Genomic DNA, 14,800 nt, shown 5'->3' with positions numbered 1-14,800 from the left:
CCAGAGGCTTGGATAAACTTCCAAAATAAATTAACGTAGCAGTCCGCTCGGTCTCCTTTGGCGGAGGTTTTGCGGAGTGACTCAAACGTTATAAATATGAAAGCAGCTAGACTTCAAACACTTCTCTCGGACAAAGTTTTCACAGTCGTCTCCTATAGCGTCGAAGGAGAATGTTTCCTTGAAGCAAATCTTTATTTTATTTAATACTCCCCCCCACACACACTTTCTCTATTCGCTTGCCTCTGGCCTGCGCTCTCACTTCACACCTGCCCTTCTGATGAAGAAATAATGAGCGAAGATGGATCGGTGTGCCAGTACTGCAGCCCTTCGGGCTGGTGCAGCTCGAGCAGGAACCGAAGGTCAGGCTGCGGGCGGCGGAGGCTGGGCCTCCCCGCGCTTGGGCAGCGCTTGCTCACATGCAGGAATGCGGTAACAGGATTTAAAGGAAGCATACGGAACTAACGAGGATTAAGGCTAATTGTCTGCCCCGTTCCACGAAGGGTGGCAGGATGTGGCCGTGCGGGGAGTGGTGCAGTAGGAAAATCCAGTGGTTATGGCCTCTTCACGGAGGACGTGCGTAGGCTTGGTGGGTTTGCTCTCTGTGTGAAGGAATGGAAAGTAGTAGCTTGGAAAGAGGGGGGAAAAAAAAAAGAAATAAAGGTTCAGTTCTTCCTTCTCAAAGGTTTTGAGCACGTTGGAGCAAATATTTCTGCAGTTGGTAGCAGTACTCCAAGTGGATGATTCTCATCATGCCTGGGCTCTGTTTTTTTTTTGCTGGTGTTGCAGAGCTGTCCCTCTGTGAGGGGAGGTGATGTCCCTCGGCTGCTAGGCTGTAGTGGTGGGGCTCAGTGCCAATAGAGGCCTCTCACTGATGGACCCTGTGTGCCAGCGAGTTCGTTTTGAGAAAAGACACGCTGCTGTCAGAGGTGTTTTGGGGACCTTGCCTTCCCTTGCAGTTCAGGCTGGTGGCTGTAGTCTTGCAGAGGCCCCTGGTATCCCTCGGCTTGAATAAGTAGGGATTTGTGAGTGGATGGGCAGCGTGCATGCATGCGTTCATTCCTCCTTGGTTCTTGGGCTTTAACCAGTTTGAATAATGACACCTAAAGCTCACCATTTTGTCTCTTCGGAGTCTCTTAGTGGATGAGGCAGATGTGTGGCGGCAGGGGGGGGTGCCCTGTTTTCTAGCATGGGATGGCTTTTAGGTTACAGCTGGACTTGGCTACACTTGAAGCCTTAAAGCTTTTCATCTTTTTGTTTATACTTCCCCCAAGCAAGTCAGCGATGCTCTTGCACGTAGAGAAGATGGAGCGTTTCCCCTCAGTAGAGAGCTTTTGCTCACCTCTGTTTTTCCCCAGGGAAGGGTGGTGTTGGGTGCTGTGGCACGAGTGGCCAGTAGCGCATCTGGGTGCAGAAGCATGCCCCTCTGTGTCACCTGTGACTTTCGGGTGGCCCTGGCTGGTCCTGTCTCTCTGCAGAGCCCCTGCATGCCCTCCCTGAACAAGACCAGCCCTGTGAAAGGCAGGGTGAATTAGTGCATGCTCAAGGATGGAAAAAAAATTACCCCGCCGTTTTTCATGTGTTAGTGTATTTGTAGGCTGCCCTTTAACACAGTGCTTTGCAGTTTGGTGTAGGGGCTTCTGTTTTTGTCCCCCTCTAGGAATTTTTGTTGCAGAACTGCTGCAAGCTCTGCAGTCTGTATTACAGGTCTTGCAACAGAGAATTAATCTCTCTGGAAGTTAACTAACGTCTTTCTCTCCTTCTCCAATTTATAGATTAGATTATTGTTTGTATAAAGTCCAAGGTATTTTTTTTTAATTTTACGTTAAGTCAAAAACAGGAAACAGTGGCTGATTTTCATGAGCTTTGTTTCTTATTTAAGGGATTACAAACATCTTTGGGGGCTTTCTTACATTTTTGCTTTTTGCTGCTGGCTCGCATGCTGCTATTACTTCTGTTCCTTTTGGTGCACTTCGGCACACGGACACGTTAGCTCCGTTTTGAGTGATGGCGTGGGCTGGTTTTTGCTTCAACAGAACTTCGCTTCTTTTGAGCCCCTGTGTGGCATCCGAGGGGCAGGGCACTGGGGGGCTGACCGCAGGGGCACGGCACTGCCAGAGCTGAGCCGAGCCAGCAGATGACCGGGCTGCTGGCACACACCGGACGGGCTGGGTGCGTCTCACAAGAACCTACTGTGCGATTCTGAAGCATGGTTTTGTGCATCAAGGCTGGAATCAGCTATGTTTATAAAGAGGGGGGAAAAAAAAAAGAAGTGGAAGAGCCGTTGCCAATGGTGTATTCCTGTTTTCTGCTGCCTGCCTGCGTGTGGTACCACCCTGAACCGGCGAGCATCCCGGGGGGTGCGTGCCGGTGGGTCCGGGCAGCGTAGGAGGAAAGGAGCTGGAAGTGTCACGGGAAAATATTGTTAGGAATGAAAAATATTCCAGTTCGCATAACAGTGTTTGTGGCAGAATCCGTTTGGGTTAAAAGCTGCTTTTTTGGCAAATAACCTGAATCTTTATGGAAAAAAACAAACAGGCAGTTTTTTGGCTTTGTTTGCCTTCTTGATGGGGAATTTGAGGAAAAAATGAGAAGTCTTACAAAGAAAGTAACTGTCTCCAAGCCAGATCTCTTCTATTTACTGTTCCTTGTGCCTGAGGTTTCAGTAATTCTGTGTATTTGCTGTTCCCAATGGATTCTCTTTTTTTTTTCTTCCCTATTTAATTGCATAAAATCATACTCAGTGGTGATTTATTTTTTTTTAGGGTGGTGGGGATGTGCGTTACCCCTTTAAGATCTGCTGGACAACTTTGTTGAATTAAGAAGTCTGATTACTGACTGTACACAGCTTTTTAATGGGTTTTATCACGACTATTCTTGCCTTTTAGTGTACCCAGTATTACCAGCTGAAAGTGTCTGGCTCTCTAGTTGTTCTTAGTGGCCGGTGGAGGGACAGGGCCACTGCCTGTCTCAGCAATCCTGGAGACAGGTCTCCTGTGCGCTGTGTGCCTTGTCTTCCTCGCCTGAGAAGCTTTTGTTTGTTTTTCCATCACAAATTGCCCGTTGTGTAACACATCTCTCATAAGGCATGTATACAGAGACGCATTATGGAAACTATTTCATGTCTAAAGAATTCAGTGATAATAAGGAGAATTTGCATTTCCCAGGTTCTCACTCAGCAAAGTGAAGTGGGTGTTTTTGGTTTTGTTTTTTTAATTAAGAAACAACTCTTGGTTTTCATTGAAGGTTTCTGTCTTAGCAAGAGCCAGAGAGAATCCTCTAGTTAACCAGAGCTATTTTGCTCCCCAGGCTTGCTTAAATAATAAGTTTAATTATGCAGTGTTGTTTTTTTCTTCTCCTTGACTTATTTGTATATTCAGGTCTTTGTGTGGTTTCTCTCCCTTTTGATGTTTGCAGAAATGCATTATCTTCATCTGTCTGGTTTATGTTTGGTGTGCCACTAATTGACTCAATATCCTGTTTGTGGAAACGAAAGTACTCTATCATAGCAGAGTTTTCCAAGGTGTAAAACCCTACCATACTCAGGCCACCCTGCCGGAGAGGAAGTCGCTGTGGAAACGAAATTGCAAGCGTGTTTTTCCTCAGGTAAACAGGTTTTTGACTTGGGGCTGACTTGTGGGGCTGCAGATGGCATTTGTGCGGGGCGCCGGAGGCCTTCAGGTGAGGCTGGGGCAGCTTTTGGTGGCCTCCACAGGTGCACCTGGACCTCACTCTTGCCCCAAGACAGAGCCTGGCAGGGTTAACTGGTTATGCTTCGGAGGCAGCTGAGGGGACAGGCAGGCTTTCCTCTTGTTTTGGGTTGAAGAGCTGCATTAGTAGCCTGGGATGCCCTGAAATCGCTTACGATGGCCTCAGTGGCAGTGGTGGCCCAGGCTTGGTTGTTCAGGGACGTGGCCCTGCCATCAACTGGAAGACGAGCACTACTGTCACAATTTGGACTCAGACGGGTAGAAGGCAAGGGCCCGCTTTGTGTCCTAAGCTGCTCTTTCCAGAACAAAATTAAGGCTCCTAATGTGCGTTTGGCTTAATGTACACGCACACACATAAATCTCTCTCGTTCTTTTCGGTCCCTGACCCTCTTGGCAGTAAATTTGTGAACCTGAAGCTGTCAACAAAGCAAAATGGAAAAATAAAAGCCAGACAGACCTTGGTTGTGTACGATATTTTAAGTAACTGTAGGTACGCATGATGGAAATAATTAAGATTATTTGTTGTGCTGAACAGAGGTATGTCACTGAGGTATTGTGTGCGCTGGCATTCCCCACGCCTGCGAGATGGATTAGCAGCTGAGTTAACAGATGCAGTAAAGCTTGACCGAAAATAGTTCACTGTTGTTAAGCGTAGGTGAAAGGGCTTTGGTTTGGGTATCAAAGAGTGTGTTTTGACTACTTGACAAGTTTGCAAAAAATCATTTCAATATTATAAGCTTTCTCTGTGAGTCTGGGGAATTTTTCTGTGCCATTAGAGTAATCAGCAAAAAGCTGAAACACACATTGATTAATAACCTAAGTGGAAGCGCATGGGAAACAAGTGGCTTTAATATTAATAAGGCAAATAAACCATTTATATAAAACGGTTGCTAATTGAGTGGGATGTTAAATACACTGCATGCTGGCATACGCTGCCAAATTTCTGTACTTTCATAACCCGGCTATGTGTGAGCATGTCTTCTGGCTTTAAAAACTGCCGGGTGGCTGGAAGAAGGGGTGCAGGTTGGGGCTGGAAGAAGGGGTGGACAAACGGCTGTGGTGGCTGGATGGAGGGCAGGGCTTCTGGGGCTGTGAAAGGGCTGGCACCTGGCCCGAGGGTGATGCTGGCTGCAGATCTGGCTGCAGACCACGGTGAGGATCTGGGTTTGGGTTTGCTTCTTCTGGTGCCTTTTGGGTTTCAAATCCCAGGAAGAATTGCTAAAGGAGAAGAAAGGAAAGCTGCGTCTGGTTGTGTGATGGTGGCCTTCAGGATGGGAAGCGATTCACATCAGAAATGGGGCACGTCATTTTCTGTCTGATGGTGAGAAATATGGGTAGGTGGCTGCACGCAGCACTTCTGGTGGAAGTGAGCAGGCTACATTTGAAATTGTGGTAGCACCATGTGCTCAGGAGCATCGCGGGAGATGTGGTCTGAATGTCCCAGCCTGGTCTGACCCGCTGTGACCAGAGGGTACTGGCAGCGCTGCATCATCTGCAGGATGAGAGCTCAGAAACTTCTAATTCCACTGCCCATGGTGGACGCGTTGCCTCCGTTAGCAGGATCTCAGTGCTGTTTTACATCTCTTCCTTCCTGGCACGCGACCATCTCTGCAGGAGTATTCTCCCTAGGAAAATAAACACAAGTGCCGCAGCAGCACTGCTTTAAAGCAAGCAGCGGAGTCTGACCAAGCGTTGGAAAAAAGGAAAGCTCGGATAAGAGCCATCAACTAAAAATTCAAGTTTGCTGCTTATACTAGGCAACATGCATGCCTTGAAGCATTGTGCATATGTGAGGCAGTCTGGGAGGATTCTCTACGGTTGCTTTGGGTGTGTGGTATACCCCAGAGCAGGATTTTTTTTTTTCCCCCTCCCTTTGGTATTTGCAACTTAATGTCATTTCACCTACAAGTATTTCAGTGCCAAGCCACTACGTGTTTTTGTAGCGCTTTTCATCAGTGAATATCTGAAAGCAGCACAGGCAGTGACCAGAGCGACCCAGCCTTGCTGTGGCTGGGGCTGTGCCGTGTGCGGCTGTGCCCGCGGCATGTGGGCATTACGGCACCACTGCGGCAGGCAGGCGAGAGCTCCTGGGCTGTTCCTGCACCCCCAGCTCCTTTTATAGGCAGGAAAACCGGGAAGCTTCTGGTATTTGGGGTATTTCAGAAGTGATCGAGTTGGGTGAACAGTTCGATAGCCTTGTCTTTCTCAGCGACTCTGCTGGAGTCGATTGCACGCTCACACTTTTCTTTATTCTTCTCGTCTCTTGTTAATGTGGGGCTGGAGCAGCGGAGCCGTGCTCAGGGGTGATGCTAGTGTTTCTTGTCATCTTTGTTGGGGGTTTTGCAAAGCCTCAGTAGCATGTCAATTATATATGATGGGTGGAAGCCTAATATTCTGTGATAATTAGAACGTAAGTCTAGTGTGAAATCGGATTAGAGTCCGGCATTACAGTCCGGGATTCCTTTTGTAGTCGGTTCAGAGGAAGTCATAAAGCTCTTTTAAAGATGACACGAGCTGATGTGTGCTAGAGGGCAGAGGCAGGGTGCGAGGCTGAGGTGGTGGTGGCCCTGCTCGCCCCTCTCCCGGGGCAGCATTTGTTCCCATGCGCAGAAACGGGCTGCGGTAAGCTGGGCTGCTGGAGCACTGGGCAGCGAAGTCCAAGAGTAACATCTCTGCCATAAAGTGCTTTTGGCTTGTTCGCTGAGCTGCAAAGAAGGGCCAGACTGTGCGCAGGAGAGTTTTCAAGAAATAATACCCCCTGCCTCCCAGTTAACTGCTCCCGAAAGTTTAGCTGTTTTTCCAGCCAGATGTATTTGAAGTATGTACTTGGTCAAGGCAATGAGAAGCAGGGTGGGAATGGCATGTTAGCCTGGAAGTCCAGAAACAACATTTTGAAAAGGTCTTGGAAAATTGGTTGGTGAAGGGAATTGCTTTTCAGGATAATGGAGCCCCTGAGTTTGCACTGCACGCTTACTCATTCGATGAAAACATGTTTTCCAATGCTTTGCAAAATAGTTACTTGATTTGGAAGAAACTCCATGTGCTTGGAGTCTGCTAAATGTGGCATTTCTGTAATGGCTTAAATCATAAGTTTGTAAGATTACCTTTCTGAGTACATTTCCTTAGATTTGCAGATGGTAACACTGTGTACCATTGCATTTCTATGTTTAACCTCACCACCTCCATTCCCCAGAGGTGTACTGTTAACTAGCCAAGGAGCAAAATTCTTTTATCATTTCGGTCCATCGCTTCTCTCTACATAGAATGTAATTCTCTCTATATTACATCTAATATAAAATAGAGAGAAGGTTTTGCTGCAACAGGCCATGGAAAAGATCTGCTGCAAGTAAGTCCTTGAGAAGTTGCAGGTATGGTGTGCATATGCAGTAAATATTTCAAGTAGTTCTCTGCTACTTAAGCTCTTTTTGCCATGCAGCCCCTGATGTGATGATTGCAAACCCTGCCAAACGATTCAAGAAAAAGCATAACTTGAAAGGAAGCTGTGGCAGAGTTATATTTTGCTGTGCTCATATGGTGATAAATTACAAAAGCAGCAGTGTCTTTAGCAATCAACAGTAGATGAAGAGTTGCCTTGTATGGGCATTGTTTGATGAGTTTTAACTTGAGAAATAATTATTGCCGAATGTGTCCTTGACAATGAGCACACACAATGAGTGTTCTTTATATCATGTACGTAAACATTGGCTATCTGCTTAAGTGGACCTAAACACTCGTATTTTTTGCTCCTTTTTCTTAGAGGAGTCCTCGCTGCCCGCAGGAAGAACTGGGAGCACTGTCCTCACCCTGAGCTCCAGGTTGCTGTGCGCTGGGCGGTGAAGCGTGCCTGTGCTCGTGTGGAGCGCTGGCAGCGGTTGCTTGCCAGGTTGTAAGGTTCTCATTCCCGTGTGCCAGGCGTCTCGCGCTGCCGCGCTCAGACGCATTTGTCTGGCAGCACCGTGCTTTGGTGTGCGTCCGAGGAGATGCAGGACGGTCTCGACGCTGTGGCCGCTCACTTCCAGGGCGGGAGGCGATGCAGCGTTGGGATGTTGTGCTGCTCTCCCTGCACGCTTGTGCATGGGAGTGACCCCTGTGCACGCACGAGGGCCGCACGGAGGAAGGGAGCACAGAGCCCTGCTAGCTGATGTGAAGCCAAAGCTAGAAATGAGATTCCTTGTAAGCTATCAGTGCCTGTTGCTTTGCTCACGTGAGGGGTACAGAGGTGCTAAGGACCAACCCTGCAGGAAAGCAGGAGCTTCAATTGATTTCCTATTGGTATCTTCCACTGTGGCACAAGGAAGCTGTAATAAAAGCAGCCCACAGTCCTAAACTTTCGGGTTTTTACCACTGGGTAATGCAGTACATCCTCCCCTGCTTTAGCACTTAGTAGCAGGAGCTCCTCAGCTCCAGACAGAGCTAATTCTTGATCACAAGCCAAGACCACATAGTGCTGACATGACTGAGAAATATCTTCCATAATTAGATTGCTTGGTCATTCATTTTTGAATGACTGAGTTGCAGTTTGGAGCATAATTTCTTAATGCTCAACCAAATAGTAAATCAAGCTTGCACAGATCCTGTCAGTAGTGTTCTCCTTGCTTGGCTTTGCAGTGTGTACCAAAGAAGCACTGTGCAAATCTGATCAAAGAAAGACAACTTTGCTTTGTAATGTTAGCTCCTGATCTAGTACTCTGAAATATAAAACAATGTAACGTAATGGAAAAAGGCATCGTCAAATAGGTGGGATTCTAACTTCAGTTCAGTAGTGTAAATAGATACAAAACTGTTCCTTGTAGTTATGAAATATGTTGGACTGTTTGTTTTTTTTTTATCAATAAATAAATTGGAGTAGTTGTTAGAGATGGCTGCTGAGGGGATCCCAAGGCATCTGTGGACAACTTCAGAGTGTCTGTGAAATGTAACAAGGAAAAGAAACCCTGCTGTCAGTAGGCTTGAGTTTGCCAAGTAGGGTAGAGGTGTACCCCTCCAGCACAAAATAAAATAGGAGTATGTAAATTGTAATCACCAAAGAAGGGAATCCTTAATGAAAACGGTACTGAAATAATGAAGTGCATTTCAGATAAGGTATTTCCAACATGGTCCCCCTCCATCAGAAATTTAGGAAGGGTTTCAAGAGTTTTGAAATTAAATTATTTTGACACGTCAAAACAAGCCGTGGCTGTAGCAGTAATTATCATATCCTTGCTATTAATGTGTTTTCCGTTGTGTCAAAGAGGCTTAGTTCTGTATTGGAATCGGAGCACAGGGATGCGAAAAGAAATAGCGTGGCTTTGCCTGGGGAGGCAGGTTTGTTAGAGAGGTGTTGTGTTCCCGATGGCGTTGCCTGATGCCGTTGAGTTGCCAGCTGGTGCGGGCTGCGGCGTTTACAACCCGTGCTTGTAAATCACCGAGGCGGATTTGGTGGGCAGGATCTAAAAATCCTGGGTGCACCTCTTCCTCCGTGCTAAATGGCTGATGGAGCTGAGCACGGCCGTCGGTGGCGGAGGCAGTGCCGCGGGGCTCTGCGTGCCCAGGCTCAGCTTGGCGTTGTGACCGCCTCGCCTCCCCTCGCTTTAACACATGGTGCTTGCCACAGGAGGTGATCCTGGGAGGAAAAGGAATGCACAAAAGGGAAGGAAAAAAATGGCTGTAAGGAGATAGTAAGTTTTTTCTTTGTTTTCTGAAGGCTGTCTAAGCAGGGCTGTTTCCTGTAACAGTCTTGGAGATTTCCATAATTCACAAGCAGTCGACAATCCTGCGCAATAAATTAGTTGTGGCAGAATTATCAGTTGGTCAAGGTCTCTCTGTAATGCCAGAGAAAACAAACAAACCCTGTAGTGCCAAAGGAAAATAGGTTTAGGAGAAGAGGTTGTTAGGAGTGTATGTGTAAATAATATGTATAAGTTGTTTTTTTTTTTTTAAGTACCATAAGTGTCTGAAAGGAGAGAGGCTAATGTTTTTAGGCAAGAAAGTCATGCAAAGTGAACTGGAGGTTGAATAGCTGGGCAGATCATGCGGCTGTGGGACCAGGTGCTTGCACTAGGCTGGCAGAGGAACAACTGCTTGTGTTGGTCTTGGGCTTTTGTTTTGCTCAGTACCGATATTGCTCTCATTTCTCTACAAACACTTCTAATGCTTTAGAAGGTCAGGTAGTTACATGGTTCATAGCCTGTCGTGAAGAGGTTTTCTGGGCAGCGAGTCGCCGAGTCCCCTGCAGCTCTTGGGGTGAGTCTTGGTGAGCCTTGGCAGTGCTGGAGGTTGCTGCTGGCTTTAGGGGTGTGAGCAAGTAGGGTGTAGACTTCTCCTCTCCATCCCTTTCTGTGGGCTGAAGGTTAGGGTTTGGCAGCAGGATGTGAAACTGGGGGGGATCACAGCAGCTTGCATGTAGTTGGTGTCTTCTAAAATACTGTCTGACTTGGAAGTGGGAGCTGCTCATCTTAACTGCTTGTTTTGGTCATTATCTTTCAAGGTAAAGGAAGAAAATTGTTTGAATTCTCCAAAACAAACACCCAGTTTCACCCAAGATGATGACAGAAAGTGGTAAAATTAAAAGTCGGAAATGTAAAGCCTTGTGATAAGTAGTTGCATAAAACAAATTTATTTTGATATCAGTGATAACTGTGATTCCGAGAGAATACTTCTCCAGTGATAACTGGAGGTGGGGATGAAGAATAAATGGTCTATCTGTGCGAAAAGGACCATTGTGATTGATATTGTATTATGAATTAACTGAATGAATTGAAAGTAATTACAATACTCAGCAGAAACTTCATGGAAGATATCATAGTGTAGACAGGTCAAATTGCTGGTTCTTCAGATTATACTGTGCAAGATGAGTATCTGTTCATTCAGTTTATTAACTGAATAAATAAGAGGACACTTCTTAATGTTCTTGCAGGATGATAAGTCATGGTATTTATATGTGTTCCTATAAAGCTCTTTTGCAGAATTAAGTTCTGATGTGCCAGAGCCTAACAGGAGCATCTCAAGAAAAGATGATGTGGCTGTGGGGCCTTGCGAGCTGAACTTTTTGCGTTGAATTGGGAATTCTTCTAACTTGGGATGTTTTCTTCTCTGCTTTTCAGGTGACCACTTGAAAGTCTGCTCGCAAGCCTACACATGCTGCTCTCAAGAAATGGAAGAGAAGTACAGTCAACAGAGTAAACACGACTTCAGAAATGCCGTTGTAGAGCTTAGCAATCACTTACAAACAATGTTTAGTTCCCGATACAAGAAGTTTGATGGTAAGTGCAGAGACCTTGACCTTGATCTCCTTTGCATAAAATTACAAAAAAAATCCCATCCTGTTGTTCTGTATGCAATTGTTCTCTGCCTCCCCCTTTGCTGGAGAAGTTCATGACTCATGGTGGTGAGGGTAGAGCACGGCTTGTTTTGCAATCCCATGTGAGAGTAATATTTGCTGATTATGGTTGTTTGTTTCCTAAAGAGAGATTTCTCTGATTATTCTTTCGAAAAACTGTTTTGCTGTTAGATTGCAGTTAGTTTTGTTTGCATATCCTCACAGTGCATGTAATTGTAATGTGCACATCTCACAGCTCTGATCCACAGAAATGCTGATCTTCCTCGGTCTGTTATGAACCAACATGATTTGTATCCATCTCACTTAGCCTTTAGGGCTAAGTAAAACAGCAAGTAAATACAGAGATGTCTTTGCACAGAGGCTAAAGGGTGATGCAGGGTCAGAAGCAAAATGAACCAAGTCTCGGCCGAGTTCCCATTGCTCAAGTGACACCAGCTACTGACTGATAAGCAAATGTCTGGTCTCAGCATTGCCTTCAGATCAGTAATGCTGAGGCACAGGAGGGCTGCACTCTCCCCTTACCTTGATGGAAGAAACTCCTTCTGCAGGTAGCTGCCACACACCTGTGCCAGTGTCCTATATTCACTGTGTGCCCCAGCAGCCCCTTAACAGGGATGGAGTAGTAGGGTGTCAGGCTCCTGCCTGGGCTGTCTTTGTTGGCTGCAGCAATGAGCTGACACCTAGTTGTGGAAATATCTGATTAGTTAGGTGGGCTGGTTGTGCCCATACAGCTTCATTTCCATTTGGTAGTAGAGGGTGATTCCACTGCATAGTTCCTCTGGACTTGTTCTCCCTTGTTCAGTCACTAGAAAATCCATGTTGAACCAATACCCTGAAGTTTGTGTCTTGAACCTACCAGGGACCTCCTCTTTGCTGCTGCAGCAGGTAGCAGACCCTTTCTTTCAAAGGATGTTGGCACTTGGGTGAACAAAAAAGTCCCTGGGTGTGAAATTGTAGTGAGTCAAAGTGAAATTATGCAATCATCTTGATAGCATCTAAATCTACCAGCTAAATATTTCCCTCTTAACCTCTGTTGTCTCTACCTGCTGGTACACCAAAGGGGTGATAGAGAGAGAACCAAAGTGTCTAGACTTGCAAGCTTATTAAACGCAGAACAAGACACTTAATGAAATCCAGCCCATAGATAAGCCCTTTCAAAGAGGCCAGAGGAACAGCATCTGCTTCACCTTAAATGAATGACAAGGCTGCTTAAAATGCTGCATTGGAAACAAAGAGCATGCCCGGTTCACTGCATTAGCATCTCTGACGTGGTGCAGACGTATTGTTAGGTGTGTCTGCTTGTTTTTATGGTGAGAGATGGCTGCAGGGCTGCATGATGGCAGGGGGGCGTAAGGCTAAGCTGGATACCTCTCAAAGCGTAATGCTTCAAAATGGGGGAGATTTTGGTAGGGAGCCCTGCAAAGCTGTTCTGTTTGTGCCATGTGGTTCTTCTGTCAGCACCTCTCAGCGTGCCTGCTGCTGGTCTCAACACTGTGGCTCCTCTGATCTTAACCCTGGAAGTCCTTGAAAGGCAAATTTGGAAGGGGATGCTGTGATCCTGTTCCTGGAAGCGAGATTTGCTATACCCAGCCTGTCCCTGAAGCATGTTTCTCTGCCCTTTATGAAACTAATGAAGGAGAACTAGCAACCTCCTCAGCTTGTCCCAAAGCCTAATGGCCCATCTTTGAGCATTTGATAATATCAGATCTAAATCTTCGTTTGCTGTAGACAAAGCTGATCTAGGAATTTTTTTTAATCTTACCTGGGGTGGAAGAAGAGATTAACTGATTGCTATCCTCCATCATTTACCTCTTGGAAGACTTTTAATCATGACTGCTTCCCTCCCACAGACCGTGTCACCTGGAGGCTGAATGCACTCAGTTCCCAGGAGCACTGTTGGTGGTGGCTGAGAAGTCTCCCTCGGAGGTTCTCAGGTTCTGTGCAGAAAAAATGGCAAGCTTTTGGAGTGCTGTGCTTAGACTGCTTTGGTGTTTTTGCATGTTTGTTTTAAAAGAGCTTCCAGTGGACTGATAGGCTGTTTGAGGTGGTTGTTTCCTCGGTACAGTCCCTATGCTTGGTCAACTGATCAGGTGTGTTCTGGTTTTTCCTTGCATGCTTGATTTCTCCTTGTCATATGTCCCTTGGGAGGGGCATTCCTTTTCCTGTTTCTGGACCAATACTACAGTTTTCCAACACTTCTCTGAGTTTGGTTTGGCCTTTCTGCCCCTAGGATGTGGCAATCCTTTCCTTTATGGGCTCTGCAAGGATTCCTTTATCCAAGTGGTTAATGATAGCCTTGGGTGGAGTGGAGGCTGGGAGACTGCTGGGACACTGCTTTAAGATGTCCTTCCAGTTTTGATGCCCCTAATGATTGTATTTTGGGTGTAACTTTGCATCTTGGTACACTCCAAACATTGTTTCAGTCAAAGTAAACTGGAAAGTCGAAGTAACTGGAAAGAGGAAGTTGAATGGGACATGAATCCAATTTGAGGTGCCTTGACAGTTACTTTGATGTAACGGGTCCAGCCTAGAGGAGAGGGAGATGATCAAGACCCATGTGTTTGTCCTGACCTCTGGGGATAAGATTTGAAAAGCACACGATCCCCTTCCAAAGCTCTTCCTTTGCATGGGCCCTTGCTTTGATTTTAGCATTTGGAGCTCTTTAGGGCTACGTCATTAGCAGTAGCCAAATCCATTCAAATGAAAGTAAAGCTGACAGAAAATCAGCCGTGCATCTTCCTTTTTAACAAGAAATCATCTAGGCTGTGTGGCTAGACTGAACAGGCAAGGTGAGTTATTGTGGAGACCTAAATTCACTTGATTTCACTGGTCTCCCAGCAAGTGGAACAACCCCTCCTCTTGCAGAGCAATGTCAGGGGTGCTTTGGCGACAGCACTCGCAGCTCTCTTGTGGCAAGAAGCAACTGTGACCCCCAGCTCTCTGGCAGTCTGTGGTGCGGGTTCCCTGGCTGCTAATCTCTTCGCCTTGACGCTCAGGTCTGAGAGGAGAGGCAAACCCGTGCTGCCTCCTTTATGTGCTTGACCTTTGCAGCAGTTGCCAATGTAAAAGGACAGTTGAAGTGGCAGCACGCCCTTTGGATGGAGGCTGTAACGCCTTGTGGCTGTTGGAGTGTTTGCATCAGCTGTTGCTCAAGCTCTGCGTGCTTTCCTAACGGTGGCCAGAATAGCTCTGATCCGACACCAAAGCCGTACACTTCAGCAGTGGATTATCTCCTCTTAATCAGGAGTATCGAACAAATTTCTGATTATCTGTCCTCACATGGCTGACCAGAAGTCACTTCAGCTCCAAATACGTAATTGTACAGCATCAGATCCTTCTGTGCGTGTTTGGTTTGCAGACACTGGGAGAAGACCAAAGCTTTAGAGTCCAGTATCTTGCATATCCTGTCTAAATATTTTCTTGCAGTACAGTTCTGTGTGCTCCCAGGGTTCTCTCCTGTTGTAATTCAAATCGCTAGCCCAATCCCAGTCTAGCAGCAAAGTATATGTTTTCAGCAGTAAGGGACATGCATTTTTAATAATATATATGCACGCACACACGTATATACTTTAGGTATTGTTGGATTCTCTGTTGGCAGATATTTTTAAGGTGAAGATATGCTGTTTTTTCCTGGCACATGTGGTCTCAGATGGATGTTTATAGACTTCACTGAGAAATGGATGGGTCGGATTCTCTGGCTGTATAAGCATCTCCCTGCAGGACGATGACAGTTGCAGGATGCGGGAGGGGTGGCCAGATGTGGTGCCTGTCCTGG

General features: G+C 46.3%; 1 protein-coding gene across 2 annotated transcripts in view; it reads left to right on the top strand.

The window, feature by feature from the left end:
• The window catches only part of GPC4 (glypican 4), a 69,841-nt gene that overhangs the window by 19,268 nt on the left and 35,773 nt on the right, over positions 1-14,800 (top strand). For both annotated transcript variants that reach the window (XM_048076718.2, XM_013183374.3), the window contains exon 2: positions 10,790-10,948. In XM_048076718.2, the coding sequence (XP_047932675.1) occupies positions 10,790-10,948 (159 nt within the window). The remainder of the gene's footprint in view (positions 1-10,789; positions 10,949-14,800) is intronic.

The sequence above is a fragment of the Anser cygnoides genome, chromosome 13 (genome assembly GCF_040182565.1).
Source record: "Anser cygnoides isolate HZ-2024a breed goose chromosome 13, Taihu_goose_T2T_genome, whole genome shotgun sequence".
NCBI lineage: Eukaryota > Metazoa > Chordata > Aves > Anseriformes > Anatidae > Anser > Anser cygnoides.
This window is presented reverse-complemented; position numbering and strand designations above follow the sequence as displayed.